Here is a 15,120-nt window from a genome sequence, read left to right as displayed (position 1 = left end):
GCCTAGAAGTAACAAAAGCATGGATTAATTTTTCTGCGTCATTTTTGGACAGAAAGTTTCTGATTTTTGCAATGTTACGTAGATGGAAAAAAGCTGTCCTTGAAGCAGTCTTGATATGTTCTTCAAAAGAGAGATCAGGGTCCAGAGTAACGCCGAGGTCCTTCACAGTTTTATTTGAGACGACTGTACAACCATCCAGATTAATTGTCAGATTCAACAGAAGATCTCTTTGTTTCTTGGGACCTAGGACAAGCATCTCTGTTTTGTTCGAGTTTAAAAGTAGAAAATTTGCAGCCATCCACTTCCTTATGTCTGAAACACAGGCTTCTAGCGAGGGCAATTTTGGGGCTTCACCATGTTTCATTGAAATGTACAGCTGTGTGTCGTCCGCATAGCAGTGAAATTTAACATTATGTTTTCGAATGACATCCCCAAGAGGTAAAATATATAGTGAAAACAATAGTGGTCCTAGAACGGAACCTTGAGGAACACCGAAATTTACAATTGATTTGTCAGAGGACGAACCATTCACAGAGACAAACTGATATCTTTCCGACAGATAAGATCTAAACCAGGCCAGAACTTGTCCATGTAGACCAATTTGGGTTTCCAATCTCTCCAAAAGAATGTGGTGATCGATGGTATCAAAAGCGGCACTAAGATCTAGGAGCACGAGGACAGATGCAGAGCCTCGGTCTGACGTCATTAAAAGGTCATTTACCACCTTCACAAGTGCAGTCTCAGTGCTATGATGGGGTCTAAAACCAGACTGAAGCGTTTCGTATACATTGTTTGTCTTCAGGAAGGCAGTGAGTTGCTGCGCAACAACTTTTTCTAAAATTTTTGAGAGGAATGGAAGATTCGATATAGGCCGATAGTTTTTTATAATTTCTGGGTCAAGATTCGGCTTTTTCAAGAGAGGCTTTATTACTGCCATTTTTAGTGAGCTTGGTGCACATCCGGTGGATAGAGAGCCGTTTATTATGTTCAACATAGGAGGGCCAAGCACAGGAAGCAGCTCTTTCAGTAGTTTAGTTGGAATAGGGTCCAGTATGCAGCTTGAGGGTTTGGAGGCCATGATTATTTTCATCATTGTGTCAAGAGATATAGTACTAAAACACTTTAGTATCTCCCTTGAGCCAAGGTCCTGGCAGAGTTGTGCAGACTCTGGACAATGAAGCCCTGGAGGAATACCCAGATTTAAAGATGAGTCCGTAATTTGCTTTCTAATGATCATGATCTTTTCCTCAAAAAAGTTCATAAATTTATTACTGCTGAAGTGAAAGCCATCCTCCATTTGCGAATGCTGCTTTTTAGTTAGCTTTGCGACAGTGTCAAAAAGAAATTTCGGATTGTTCTTATTTTCCTCAATTAAGTTGGAAAAATAGGATGATCGTGCAGCAGTGAGGGCTCTTCGATACTGCACGGTACTGTCTTTCCAAGCTAGTCGGAAGACTTCCAGTTTAGTGTGGCGCCATTTCCGTTCCAATTTTCTGGAAGCTTGCTTCAGAGCTCGTGTATTTTCTGTATACCAGGGAGCTAGTTTCTTATGACAGATGTTTTTAATTTTTAGGGGTGCAACTGCATCTAGGGTATTGCGCAAGGTTGAATTGAGTTCCTCGGTTAGGTGGTTAACTGATTATTGTCCTCTGACGTCCTTGGGTAGGCAGAGGGAGTCTGGAAGGGCATCAAGGAATCTTTGGGTTGTCTGAGAATTTATAGCACGACTTTTAATCTTCCTTGGTTGGGGTCTGAGCAGATTATTTGTTGCAATTGTAAACGCAATAAAATGGTGGTCTGATAATCCAGGATTATGAGGAAAAACATTAAGATCCACAACATTTATTCCATGGGACAAAACTAGGTCCAGAGTATGACTGTGGCAGTGAGTAGGTCCAGAGACATGTTGGACAAAACCCACTGAGTCGATGATGGCTCCGAAAGCCTTTTGGAGTGGGTCTGTGGACTTTTCCATGTGAATGTTAAAGTCACCAAAAATTAGAATATTATCTGCTATGACTACAAGATCCGATAGGAATTCAGGGAACTCAGTAAGGAACACTGCATATGGCCCAGGAGGCCTGTAAACAGTAGCTATAAAAAGTGATTGAGTAGGCTGCATAGATTTCATGACTAGAAGCTCAAAAGACGAAAACGTCATTGTTTTTTTTTTTGTAAATTGAAATTTGCTATCGTAAATGTTAGCAACACCTCCGCCTTTGCCGGATGCACGGGGGGTTTGGTCACTAGTGTAACCAGGGGGTGAGGCCTCATTTAACACAGTAAATTCATCAGGCTTAAGCCATGTTTCAGTCAGGCCAATCACATCAAGATTATGATCAGTGATTAGTTCATTGACTATATGAATGCCTTCCGAATGCACTGTATGTGTCTCTCTCCCCTCCTCCCTCTGTAGGTTTGCTGGACCTCCAGGGGACTATGTCTACTTGTTTGGCCACTTCCGCATGGAGGAGGTGGGTTCACTACAACACACACACATGTGAACACAAACACACATCCACTAATGCTGTGTGCGTGGATGTGTATTTTCTCCACAGTGTGCCCCACCAGGCTGTCTGATAGAGCTGTGTATCCAGCTTAGTATGATCATGTTGGGAAAACAACTCATCCAGAACAACGTGTTCGAGATTGTTATACCGTATGTAGACACACACACACAAACACACACACACACACACACACACACACACACACACGTACTATCGCTTACATGTCAATTACAATTTGGAGCAGTCTGAGAGGTAGCTTTAACGTTAGCTAGCTCATATCTGTAAATAGATTACATAGCTATCTTAACGCTAATAATTCGTTTTCTCATATCTGTAAATGGGTTGCATAGCTATTTTAACATTAGTAGTTGGCTAGCTCATATCTGTAAATACATAACTATCTTAAAATGGCTGAACGGCGACATTAAGAACATACAGCTTGTCACGGTTGTCGTCGGTGAAAGAGGACCAAAACGCAGCAGGTACGTGTATGCTCATCTTGATGTTTTAATTACTCTCAAAAATGAACATACAAAAATAACAAAGAAACGAACGAACAACTACAAACAGTCTGGCCAAGCAAAGCTCAAACACAGAACAATCACCCACGAATAACAAACACAAACACACCCTAATATATGGGACTCTCAATCAAAGGCAGATAGACAACACCTGCCTTCAACTGAGAGTCCCAACCCCAATCAGCACAACATAGAAACACACTCACCAGACTACACATAGAAATACATAAACATAGACCATCAACCAAAAATCCCGGAAATACTAAATCAAACCCCCCTTTGAACAAACACACCACCCTGAACCACATAAAACAAATACCCTCTGCCACGCCCTGACCAAACTACACAAACAATTAACCTTATACTGGCCAGGACGTGACAGTACCCCCCCCCTTAAAGGTGCTACCCCGGAAGCACCTTAACAAAAAATAACCCCAAGCAACACCCTAAAGAAAAATTCCCCCTTACTAAAAAGGAGGGAAGGGAGGGTGGCTGCCGTCAACAACGGCACTGTGCTACACCCCCCCTCCCCAACCCACCTATATCAGGAGGTGGCTCCGGCTCAGGCCGTTCCAGGCTGTCTGGGCAGTCTGGCAGCTCGGGACAGTCTGGGCAATCTGGCAGCTCGGGACAGTCTGGGCAGTCTGGCAGCTCGGGACAGTCTGGGCAGTCTGGCAGCTCAGGGCAGTCTGGCAGCTCGGGACAGTCTGGGCAGTCTGGCAGCTCGGGACAGTCTGGGCAGTCTGGCAGCTCGGGACAGTCTGGGCAGTCTGGCAGCTCGGGACAGTCTGGGCAGTCTGGCAGCTCGGGACAGTCTGGGCAGTCTGGCAACTCGGGACAGTCTGGGCAGTCTGGCAACTCGGGACAGTCTGGGCAGTCTGGCAACTCGGGACAGTCTGGGCAGTCTGGCAACTCGGGACAGTCTGGGCAGTCTGGCAACTCGGGACAGTCTGGGCAGTCTGGCAACTCGGGACAGTCTGGGCAGTCTGGCAACTCGGGACAGTCTGGGCAGTCTGGCCACTCCGGCAGTTCAGGGCAGTCTGGCCACTCCGGCAGTTCAGGGCAGTCTGGCCACTCCGGCAGTTCAGGGCAGTCTGGCCACTCCGGCAGTTCAGGGCAGTCTGGCCACTCCGGCAGTTCAGGGCAGTCTGGCCACTCCGGCAGTTCAGGGCAGTCTGGCCACTCCGGCAGATCAGGGCAGTCTGGCCACTCCGGCAGATCAGGGCAGTCTGGCCACTCCGGCAGATCAGGGCAGTCTGGCCACTCCGGCAGATCAGGGCAGTCTGGCCACTCCGGCAGTTCAGGGCAGTCTGGCCACTCCGGCAGTTCAGGGCAGTCTGGCCACTCCGGCAGTTCAGGGCAGTCTGGCCACTCCGGCAGTTCAGGGCAGTCTGGCCACTCCGGCAGGTCAGCGCAGTCTGGCCACTCCGGCAGGTCAGGGCAGTCTGGCCACTCCGGCAGTTCAGCGCAGTCTGGCCACTCCGGCAGTTCAGGGCAGTCTGGCCACTCCGGCAGTTAAGCGCAGTCTGGCCACTCCGGCGACTGTTGACTGGCGGGCAGCTCCGACGACTGTTGACTGGCGGGCAGCTCCGACGACTGTTGACTGGCGGGCAGCTCCGACGACTGTTGACTGGCGGGCAGCTCCGACGACTGTTGACTGGCGGGCAGCTCCGTCGACTGTTGACTGGCGAGGCTGGGTTTACGCACTTGAAGGCTAGTGCGGGGAGCGGGAACAGGACGAGTCGGACTGGGTTGACGCACTTCCGGGTCCGCACGAGAGACAGGAGCTGGAAACCCAGGGCTATGGAGGCGCACAGCCGGTCTAGATCTTACCTCCTGCACAACCCGCCTTGGCTGGATGGAATTAGTAGCCCTGTACGAGCGGAGTACTCGTACAGGGCAGACTGGGCTGTGCAGGGGCCTGATGGTAGCCGTGCGTAGAGCGGGAGTTGGGTAGCCTGGTCCTCGGAGGCGTACCGGCGACCAGATGCGCTGCGCAGGCATCCTCCTACCAGGCTGGATGCCCGCTCTAGCACGGCACCTGCGAGGGGCTGGAATAACTCGCACCGGACTGAGCGTGCGTATGGGTGAGAGTGCGCTTCTCAGCGAAACATGGCGCTCCCCACCTCATACGCTCCTCCATATAACCACGGGTAGCTGGCTTCCGGCTCTTCCTATGCCTAGCCAAACTACCCGTGTGCCCCCCCCAAAAAAATGTCTTGGGGGTGCCTCTCGCGCTTCAAGCCAGTCGTGTACCTCGGAAACGTTCCCGGTCCATACCAGCCTCACTCCTTTCCTCTCTCTCGTGTACCACCTGTTTCCAAGGAAGGCGATCTTTCCCTGCTTGGATCTCCTCCCAAGTGTACGAGCCTTCTCCCTCCAAGATCTCCTCCCAAGTCCATCTCTCTCGTTTGTCCACTCCGAATTTCCTCCGCTCCTTCATCTGCTGCTTGGTCCTTGAGTGGTGGGTGATTCTGTCACGGTTGTCGTCGGTGAAAGAGGACCAAAATGCAGCAGGTACGTGTATGCTCATCTTGATGTTTTAATTACTCTCAAAAATGAACATACAAAAATAACAAAGAAACGAACGAACAACTACAAACAGTCTGGCCAAGCAAAGCTCAAACACAGAACAATCACCCACGAATAACAAACACAAACACACCCTAATATATGGGACTCTCAAAGGCAGATAGACAACACCTGCCTTCAACTGAGAGTCCCAACCCCAATCAGCACAACATAGAAACACACTCACCAGACTACACATAGAAATACATAAACATAGACCATCAACCAAAAACCCCGGAAATACTAAATCAAACCCCCCTTTGAACAAACACACCACCCTGAACCACATAAAACAAATACCCTCTGCCACGCCCTGACCAAACTACACAAACAATTAACCTTATACTGGCCAGGACGTGACACAGCTGGCGGGTTATACACCATCGGCAGGGATAGAACAGCAGCCTCTGGTAAGACACGGGGCAGGGCCTATGCATATTTGTAAACAACAGCTGGTGCACGATATCTAAGGAAGTCTCAGGGTTTTGCTCGCCTGAGGTAGAGTATCTCATGATAAGCTATAGACCACAATATTTACCGAGAGAGATTTCATCTGTATTTTTTGTAGCTGTCTACATACCACCACAGACCGATTCTGGCAGTAAAACCGCACTCAATGAGCTGTATATACCGCCATAAGCAAACAGGAAAATGCTCATCCAGAGGCGGCGCTCCTAGTGGACAGGGACTTTAATGCAAGGAAACTTAAATCAGTTTTACCTAATATCTATCAGCATGTTAAATGTGCAACCAGAGTGAAAAAAATCTAGACCTCCTTTACTCCACACATAGAGATGCATACAAAGCTCTCCCTCACCCTCCATTTGGCAAATCTGACCAAGCATCATTTTATCCTCCTGATTCCTGCTTACAAGCTAAAATTAAAGCAGGAAGCACCAGTGACTCGGTCTATAAAAAAGTGGTCAGATGAAGCAGATGCTAAACTACAGGACTGTTTTGCTAGCACAGACTGGAACAAGTTCCGGGATTCTTCCGATGGCATTGAGGAGTACACCACATCAGTCATTGGCATCATCAATAAGTGCATTGATGACATCGTCCCAACAGTGACTGTATGTACATACCCCAACCAGAAGCAATGGATTGCAGGCGACATTCGCACTGAGCTAAAGGGTAGAGCTGCCACCTTCAAGGAGCAGGACTCTAACCCAAAAGCTTTTAAGAAATCCCGTTATGCCCCCCGACGAACCATCAAACAGGCAAAGCTTCAATACAGGACTTTGATTGAATCGTACTATACCCGGCTCTGACGCTCGTCGGATGTGGCAGGGCTTGCAAACTGTTACAGAATACAAAGGCAAGCACAGCCGAGAGCTGCCCAGTGACACGAGCCTACCAGACAAGCTAAATAACTTATATGCTCGCTTCGAGGCAAGTACCACTGAAACATGCATGAGAGCGTCAGCTGTTCCGGATGACTGTGTGATCACGCTCTCCACAGCCGATGTGACTAAGCCCTTTAAACAGGTCAACATTCACAAGGCCGCAGGGCCAGATGGATTACCAGGACGTGTACCGCGAGCATGCGCTGACCAACTGGCAAGTGTCTTCACTGACATTTTCAAACTCTCCCTGTCCGAGTCTGTAATACCAACATGTCCCTGTGCCCAAGAACACTAAGGTAACCTGCCTAAATGACTACCAACCTAGTCCCTGTGCCCAAGAACACTAAGGTAACCTGCCTAAATGACTACCAACCTTAGCACTCACGTCTGTAGCCATGAAATGCTTTGAAACGCTGGTCATGGCTCACACCAACACCATTATCCCAGAAACCTTAGAACCACTCCAATTTGCATACCGCCCCAACAGATCCACAGATGATGCAATCTCTATTGCACTCCACACTGCCCTTTCCCACCTGGACAAAAGGAACACTTACGTGAGAATGCTATTCATTGACTATAGCTCAGCGTTCAACACCATAGTACCCTCAAAGCTCATCACTAAGCTAAGGACCCTGAGACTAAACACATCCCTCTGCAACTGGATCCTGGACTTCCTGACGGGCCGCCCCCAGGTGGTAAGGATAGGTAGCAACACATTCACAACACTAATCCTCAACACGGGGGCCCCTCAGGGGTGCATGCTCAGTCCCCTCCTGTAGTCCCTGTTCACTCATGACTGCACGGCCAGGCACAACTCCATCAAGCTTGCTGACAACACAACAGTGGTAGGCCTGATCACCGACAGCGATGAGACAGCCTATAGGGAGGAGGTCAGAGACCTGGCCGTGTGGTGCCAGGACAACACCCTCTCCCTCAACGTGATCAAGACAAAGGAGATGATTGTGGACAACAGGAGAAGGAGGACCGAGCATGCCCCCATTCTTATCGACGGGGCTGTAGTGGAGCAGGTTGAGAGCTTCAACTTCCTTGGTGTCCACATCACCAACAAACCAACATCGTCCAAACGCCAAGACAGTCGTGAAGAGGGCACGGCAAAGCCTATTCCCCCTCAGAAGACTGAAAAGATTTGGCATGGGTCCTCAGATCCTCAAAAAGTTCTACAGCTGCACCATCGAGAGCATCCTGACTGGTTGCATCACTGCCTGGTATGGCAACTGCTCGGCCTCGAACCGCAAGGCACTACAGAGGGTAGTGCGTACGGCCCAGTACATCACTGGGGCAAAGCTGCCTGCCATCCAGGACCTCTACACCAGGCGGTGTTAGAGGAAGGCCCTAAAAATTGTCAAAGACTCCAGACACCCTAGTCATAGACTCTTTTCTCTGCTACCGCACGGCAAGCGGTGCCAAAGCGTGTAGGTCCAAAAGGCTTCTTAACAGCTTCAACACCCAAGCCATAAGACTATTTGCATCACCCCCCCTCCTCTTTTAAGCTGCTGCTACTCTCTGGTTATTATCTATGCATAATCACTTTAACTCTACCTACATCTACATATTTCCTCAATTACCTCGACTGACCGGTGCCCCCACACATTGACTCTGTACCGGTACCCCCTGTATATAGCCTCCACATTGACTCTGTACCGGTACCCCCTGTATATAGCCTCGATACTGTTATTTCATTGCTACTCTTTAACTATTTGTTATTTTCATTTTTAACTTATCTATTTTTTACTAAACATTTATTTTTCTTAAAACTGCATTGTTGGTTAAGGGCTTGTAACTAAGCACTTCACTGCACGGTCTACACTTGTTGTATTCGGCACATGTGATAAATAACATTTGATTTGATTTGATCTATTATAGCCTCGTTACTGTTATTTTGTTGTTGCTCTTCAATTATTTGTTATTTTTCTATTTGTCTCTTTTATTTTATTTTTTTTTTACTATCGATTATTTTAGCAAATACTTTCTGAACACTTATTTTTCTTAAAACTTTTGGTTATAAGTAAGCATTTCATTATTCGGCGCAAGTGACAAATACAATTTGATTTAATTCGTTATTAGCTAGTTCATATCTGTAAATACATAGCTATCTTAATATTAGCAATTAGCTATGTATTACAGATATGAGTTAGCTATCTTAATATTAGCAATTAGCTATGTATTACAGATATGAGTTAGCTATCTTAATATTAGCAATTAGCTATGTATTACAGATATGAGTTAGCTATCTTAATATTAGCAATTAGCTATGTTTTACAGATATGAGTTAGCTATCTTAATATTAGCAATTAGCTATGTATTACAGATATGAGTTAGCTATCTTAATATTAGCAATTAGCTATGTATTACAGATATGAGTTAGCTATCTTAATGCTAGTAGATAGTTGGCTCATATTGTTAATACCTATGTAGGTAACAACCATGCTATTAGTTCAACCCTGAAATGTGTTTTCAGAATCTAAATAGTACACAGACATACATAACCCTAACCCTAAGTAAATACAGCTTACAGCTAAAAAAATATATATATATATACTGTCACAAGTGTCAATGAAGGGGGACCAAAACGCAGCAGGTATACTGCTCATCTTCTTTAATTACTTAATAAAGTGAACACTTAAACGAAAACAATGAACCGACAAACAACAGTTCTGCAAGGTACACAGACTATGCAGAAATCAACCACCCACAAAAACACAGGGAAAAACAGGCTGCCTACGTATGGCTTCCAATCAGAGACAACGAAAGACACCTGCCTCTGATTGGAAGCTATACTTGGCCACACATAGAAAAAGAAACATAGAAATAGAAAACTAGAACCAAAATCCTCTAGAACCAAAAAATAAAAAAACACACAAAACAAACACCCCCTGCCACGCCCTGACCAAACTACAATAACAAATAACCCCTTTTACTGGTCAGGACGTGACAGATACAGTGCATTCGGAAAGTATTCAGACCCCTTCCCATTATTCCAGATTTTGTTACCTTCCAGCCTTATTCTAAAATTGAATAAATTATATTTTTTCCTCATTAATCTACACACAATACCCCATAATGACAAAACAGAAATACATTATTTACATAAGTATTCAGACCCTTTGCTATGAAACTCGAAATTGAGCTCAGGTGCATCCTGTTTCCATTGATCATCCTTGAGATGTTTCTACAACTTCATAGGAGTCCACCTGTGGTCAATTCAATTGATTGGACATGATTTGGAAAGGCACACACCTGTCTATATAAGGTATCAGAGTTGACAGTGCATGTTAGAGCAAAAACCAAGCAATGAGGTCAAAGGAATTGTCCATAGAGCTCCGAGACAGGAAGGAGTCGAGGCACAGATCTGGGGAATGGTACCAAAACATTTCTGCAGAGAAATGAGAAACAAGATTCTTTGGACTGATGAAACGAAGACTCTTTGGCCTGAATGCCAACCATCACGCCTGGAGGAAACCTGGCATCATCCCTAAGGTGAAGCATGGTGGTGGCAACATCATGCTGTGGGGATGTTTTCAGCGGCAGGGACTGGGAGACTAGTCAGGATCGAGGGAAAGATGAACAGAGAAAAGTACAGAGTGATCCTTGATGAAAACCTGCTTCAGAGCGCTCAGGACCTCAGACTGGGCCGAAGGTTCATCTTTCAACTCGAAAACGACCCTCGGCACACAGCCAAGGCAACGCAGGGGTCTCTGAATGTCCTTGAGTGGCCCACCCAGAGCCTGGACTTGAACCTAATTGAACATCTCTGGATAACTGTGCAACGACGCTCCCCATCTAACCTGACATCGCTTGAGAGGATCTGCAGAGAAGAATGGGAGAAACTCCCCAAATACAGGTGTGCCAAGCTTGTAGTGTCATACCCAAGAAGACTCGAGGCCATAATCGCTGCCAGAGGTGCAACAACAAAGTACTGAGTAAAGGGTCTGAATACTTATGTAAATGTGATATTTCATTAAAAGAAAAATACATTTGCAAACATTTCTAAAAACCTGTTTTTTCTATGTCATTATGGGGTATTGTGTGTAAATTAAAACAATTTAATCAATTTTAGAATGAGGCTGTAACGTAACAAAAAGTCATGGTCTGAGTACTGTCCGAATGCACTGTAATGTCTACTGCACTGTATAACTAACTGAATTTCTCTCTCTGTCTCTATCACTCTCTCTCTGTCTCTATCACTCTCTCTGTGTCTCTATCACTCTCTCTCTGTCTCTATCGCTCTCTCTCTCTCCCTGTCTCTCACTCACTCTCTCTCTCTGTCTCTCACTCTCTCTCTGTCGCTCTCTCTCTCTCTCTGTCTCTCACTCTCTATCACTCTCTCTCTGTCTCTCTCTCACTCACTTTCTCTCTCACTCTCTCTGTCTATCACTTTCTCTCTCTCTGTCTCTCTCTCTGTCTCTCTCTCTCTGTCTCTCACTCTATCACTCTCTCTCTGTCTTTCACTCTGTCTCTCTGTCTCTGTCTCTCTCTCACTCACTTTCTCTCTCTCTCTGTCTATCACTCTCTGTCTCTATCACTCTCTCTCTCTGTCTCTCTCTGTCTCTCACTTTCTCTCTCTGTCTTTATCACTCTCTCTCTGCAGTAAGCTAAAAAAAATGTACAGAACATACAAGGAGAAGGATAAAGGAGGAGAGGAAGATGATGATGAGGAGGAGACGAAGAGGCCGAAGCAACAGTGGGACAAAGACTTCTCTCTGGATCCCTATGAGGGGCTTAGCCCGGAATACATGGAGATGAGTGAGTCAAGCACGCACACACATGCGCGAGCACACACACACACACACACACACGCCCAATGTGTACATGGAAAGTGAACAATTAACAAACAATGTGTATGTGTGTCTGGGCATGTGTGCATTCGTGTGTGTGTGCAGTAATCCAGTACGGGTTTGTCACCATCTTCGTGGCATCGTTCCCTCTGGCTCCTCTCTTTGCTCTGCTCAACAACGTGATCGAGATCCGCCTCGACGCTGCCAAGTTCACCACAGAGATCCGTCGCCCAGACGCTGTGCGCCGCAAAGACATAGGTACTGACCACAACACAACCACCTCACAGTCAACTGCAAGACAACCATGACGTAACCACACATGAACCACAATCGAACAACTTCAAACCGTAACACAATCTCTGTATGAGTTTTCTGGACTATCCTTAAAGAACTGTACTCTTCCTCTCCTTCTCTCTGTCTCTGTCACATTCTTCCTCTCTTTCTCTTATATGTCACATACCTCCTCTCCTTCTCTGTCTATGTCACATACCTCCTCTCCTTCTCTGTCTGTCACATTCCTCCTCTCCTTCTGTCACATTCCTCCTCTCCTTCTCTGTCTCTGTCACATTCTTCCTCTCTTTCTCTTATGTCACATTCCTCCTCTCCTTCTCTGTCTCTGTCACATTCCTTCTCTTTCTCTGTCGCGTTACTTCTCTTTCTGTCACATTCTTCCTCTCTCTGTCACATTCCTCCACTCCTTCTCACATTCCCCCACTCCTTCTTTCTCTGTCACATTCCTCCACTCCTTCTGTCACATTCCTCCTCTCCTTCTCTGTCTCTGTCACATTCCTCCTCTCCTTCTCTGTCTCTGTCACATTCCTCCTCTCCTTCTCTGTCTCTGTCACATACATACGTGCTGTCTCCAGGAATTTGGTTCAACATTCTCATTGGAATCAGCAAGTTTTCTGTCATTACAAATGTAAGTCTGTGTGTGTGTGTGTGTGTGTGTGTGTGTGTGTGTGTGTGTGTGTGTGTGTGTGTGTGTGTGTGTTTATATATGTAAATAATTGGTTATTTTGGTGAGATATCCTTTAATTTGTGTGTGTGGGACGGAGAGATTTGAAATGTCTATTTCTTATTAAAACTTTTGTAATTGTAATGTTTACTAATGTTTCCCTTGTTTATTGTCTATTCTATTTGCTTTGGCAATGTCACTATATGTTTCCCATGCCAATAAATCCCTTTGAATTGAGAGAGAGAGAGAGAGAGAGATGGAGGGAGGGAGAGGGAGAGAGAAAGAGGGAGCGAGAAAGAGGGGGAGGGAGAGGGAGAGGGAGAGGAGGAGGGAGAGGGAGGGAGGGAGGGAGAGAGAGGGGGGAGGGAGGGAGAGGGAGAGAGAAAGAGACCTGGTATTCAGCTTGTCAGTCTGTTTGTTGCTCTCTTCTTCAGGCCTTTGTGATCTCGTTCACTTCTGACTTCATTCCTCGGACGGTGTACCAGTACATGTACAGTCAGACTGGCAGCATGCATGGATTCACAGAACACTCCCTGTCCTACTTTAACGTGTCCAACTTTGAGGCTGATTCCTCCCCCTCCTCTACACTATTTACTGGAGTCACCATATGCAGGTAAACATAACCTCTAATGCTGTTCTCTAACCTTGACCTCTAATGTCTCTGTCTATCAGATATAAAGACTACAGGGATCCACCATGGGGAGCTCAGCCATACTCCTTCTAACCTCTAACCCTGACCCCTGTCCCTCAGATATAAAGACTACAGGGATCCACCATGGGGAGCTCAGCCATACTCCTTCTAACCTCTAACCCTGACCCCTGTCCCTCAGATATAAAGACTACAGGGATCCACCATGGGGAACTCAGCCATACTCCTTCTAACCTCTAACCCTGACCCCTGTCCCTCAGATATCAAGACTACAGGGATCCACCATGGGGAGCTCAGCCATACTCCTTCTAACCTCTAATCCTGACCCCTGTCCCTCAGATATAAAGACTACAGGGATCCACCATGGGGAGCTCAGCCATACTCCTTCTAACCTCTAACTCTGACCTCTGTCCCTCAGATATAAAGACTACAGGGATCCACCATGGGGAGCTCAGCCATACTCCTTCTAACCTCTAACCCTGACCTCTGTCCCTCAGATATAAAGACTACAGGGATCCACCATGGGGAGCTCAGCCATACTCCTTCTAACCTCTAACTCTGACCTCTGTCCCTCAGATATAAAGACTACAGGGATCCACCATGGGGAGCTCAGCCATACTCCTTCTAACCTCTAACTCTGACCCCTGTCCCTCAGATATAAAGACTACAGGGATCCACCATGGGGAGCTCAGCCATACTCCTTCTAACCTCTAACCCTGACCTCTGTCCCTCAGATATAAAGACTACAGGGATCCACCATGGGGAGCTCAGCCATACTCCTTCTAACCTCTAACTCTGACCTCTGTCCCTCAGATATAAAGACTACAGGGATCCACCATGGGGAGCTCAGCCATACTCCTTCTCTAAACAGTACTGGTCTGTCCTGGCAGCTCGATTGGCCTTTGTCATCTTCTTTCAGGTATAGACCACTCCTAACCCCTGACCCTAACCCCTGACCTCAGTATCAATCCAGCCCTGTCTTCTGACCCCAATCCTTGACTTCATCATCAATCCAAAGCCTGTAACCTGAAAGTGGTGAAGGGGGCTATATATGTTGTATCTAATGTAGAACCTTTTGTAATAAATACTCATGGAGAAAAAGGTGTAGATTCACACACAGAGCGTGGAGGATGTTTATTAAGCCTTCGCAGAAGGCAGGAATTGTGTTCACAGTCAGGCAATGGTCAAACACAGGCAGGTAGTCAAACAATACAGCACAACCATACAAACAGAAAGAACTGAACTAAGTAGGGAGCTGATGAGAAACGAACACAGGTGAAATCAATGAACATAAATGAAAGACTACGTTCAAGAACACAAAGACAAAGAGCACAAGGTTGACTACGAAAAGAAAAGCAGAACCTTACAGTACCCCCCCAACGTCCAACGGTGGAGGCGCACTGCGGGTAGAGACTGGAGGATGAAGAGGACTGTAGGTGACCAGTTTTAGCAGAGACACATGGAAAGACGAGGTGATTTTATACTGACGGGGTAACTGGAGGCAGTACGTGACAGGGTTGATGCGATGGGTTATCTTGGAGGCACCAATGAAGTGAGGACAGAACTTTTTGATGGGAGGCGGAGCCGGATGTCTCTGGTAGAGAGCCACACATGCTGTCTGGGGTGAAAGAGTGGCGTAGGTTGGCGTAGGTTGGCGGGGTCTGCCGGCAAACCATTTCTGGGTATTAGAGGCTTCCTGCAGATGCTGGTGAGCGGTCTCCCATACCCACTTACTACGCCGAAACCAGTCGTCGACAGATGGGACAGTA

At 46.7% G+C, this 15,120-nt stretch overlaps 1 protein-coding gene across 1 annotated transcript in view; it reads left to right on the top strand.

The window, feature by feature from the left end:
* Nucleotides 1-15,120, top strand: part of LOC115193092 (anoctamin-2) — a gene marked incomplete at its 5' end in the record, with an annotated part of 123,495 nt that overhangs the window by 93,675 nt on the left and 14,700 nt on the right. The window contains 7 exons of the mRNA XM_029752074.1: nt 2,417-2,474; nt 2,559-2,659; nt 11,561-11,715; nt 11,853-12,005; nt 12,614-12,666; nt 13,137-13,315; nt 14,165-14,270. Of these exons, the coding sequence (XP_029607934.1) occupies nt 2,417-2,474; nt 2,559-2,659; nt 11,561-11,715; nt 11,853-12,005; nt 12,614-12,666; nt 13,137-13,315; nt 14,165-14,270 (805 nt within the window). The remainder of the gene's footprint in view (nt 1-2,416; nt 2,475-2,558; nt 2,660-11,560; nt 11,716-11,852; nt 12,006-12,613; nt 12,667-13,136; nt 13,316-14,164; nt 14,271-15,120) is intronic.

Source organism: Salmo trutta, chromosome 4, assembly GCF_901001165.1.
Source record: "Salmo trutta chromosome 4, fSalTru1.1, whole genome shotgun sequence".
In the NCBI taxonomy this organism is placed as follows: Eukaryota; Metazoa; Chordata; class Actinopteri; order Salmoniformes; family Salmonidae; genus Salmo; species Salmo trutta.
The sequence above is the reverse complement of the archived record's forward strand: the minus strand, read 5'-3'. Positions and strand labels throughout refer to the sequence as shown.